The sequence below is a fragment of the Geospiza fortis genome, unplaced genomic scaffold, assembly GCF_000277835.1.
Source record: "Geospiza fortis unplaced genomic scaffold, GeoFor_1.0 scaffold1, whole genome shotgun sequence".
In the NCBI taxonomy this organism is placed as follows: domain Eukaryota; kingdom Metazoa; phylum Chordata; class Aves; order Passeriformes; family Thraupidae; genus Geospiza; species Geospiza fortis.
The window spans coordinates 3,435,595-3,436,898 of NW_005054320.1; the positions used below are offsets into that span (position 1 = coordinate 3,435,595).

Here is a 1,304-nt window from a genome sequence, read left to right on the forward strand (position 1 = left end):
TGAGATCTATACGGAAGGAAAAGGGATGATATCTGTGGGTTTGGAAGCTATTCTGTTTGGGGGAAAAAAATAAATGTATTGCAGGAGTATCGTTTTCTGTGCCTGTGGAAGGTCTGTGGGTTGGAGTGAGGGAACAGGGAGAAAGTTGTCCCATTCAGTGGTGCAGGACATCACTATTCAGGGTTTGTGCCTGCACACAGGGAGAAGGCAGCACGTGCATATATGTTTGCGAGTGTGCTGGAGAGAGGGATTTTTAACAGCCATTTTAACATATTTACCAGCTCCCGTTTAGCTCGCAGCTCCCACCTACGGTACGGTACATCACCTGTGCACGGCACATACTGCCTGCCGTGGCAGTACCTCCATTCCCTCTTCTCCCCTCCGTGCCCATCCCACGCCACCCCACCCAAGCAAAGATTTATGCTTTCTTCACTCATAAATCCCCTTCCTGGCCGTGGCCAGGGGGCTTCGGCTGCTGCGGTGGGAGTAGGGCAGGGGGCTCCGCAGCCGCCCGGTGCCCTGCTCGCCCGGTGCCTCCCAGACACACCCAGCCCACCCCACCCCTGCGCAGCCCGCAGTGTCCCCTCTCCCCTGTCGCCTCTGTACAGTGGGAAAGTCGTTGGGTAATTGGGTCCAGATTGAAGATTTTAATTATTCATGAGGCTGGCGAGGGACTTGGGGGGGTGGGGGAGCTGTGGACCTTCCAGTTGCTGCTAACTGCCCTGGTGTGTGTGTGCGCGCGTGTGCTCGTGTGTGTATGTGTGTGTGAGCGAGAGAGAGAGGGAGAGAGAGAGGGAGGGAGGGAGGGAGGGAGTGGAGAGGGTGGGGGGGAGAGATAAGAGAGAGAAGAGGAAAAGGAGAGAGGAGAAGGAAGGAAGAAGAAGGAAGGAAGGGGACAATACGATCATGCTGTGCTGTATGAGAAGAACAAAACAGGTAGAGCTTAAGATTTTTATGTTTCTTTCTGTTGAGAAGCCTCCCAGGCTGCTGGATGTCCGTATGTCCGCGGGGTGCGTGTCTGCCTGAGTGTGTGAGGGGCTGGGGTAGGGGTTGGGGTAAGGGGGGAGGAAATTTCAGCTGCTTTCAGCAGACGTCTATTTTGCAATTCTTTAGCATCTTGCGACTGAAGGTTCTTTTCACACCCTGCAACGTGACTGTTTTGCCTTTCCGGGGCTGGTGATGTGGGGAAGGGGGGTGGCCTACATCCACATTTAGGGGAGCTACCAGAATCCCCCCTCTATTATTTTTTTTTTCTTTAATAGGGGCAGTTATATTGCCTAGGGTTTTCTGTCTGTGGTTCTGAG

General features: G+C 53.8%; 1 protein-coding gene across 1 annotated transcript in view; it reads left to right on the forward strand.

Moving 5' to 3' along the window:
• Positions 1 to 814: 814 nt before the first annotated feature.
• GAP43 (growth associated protein 43) overlaps positions 815 to 1,304 on the forward strand; it is a 52,974-nt gene continuing 52,484 nt past the window's right edge. Inside the window, exon 1 of the mRNA XM_005420549.2 lies at positions 815 to 936. Coding sequence (XP_005420606.1) covers positions 907 to 936 — 30 coding nt within the window. The 5' untranslated portion in view covers positions 815 to 906. The remainder of the gene's footprint in view (positions 937 to 1,304) is intronic.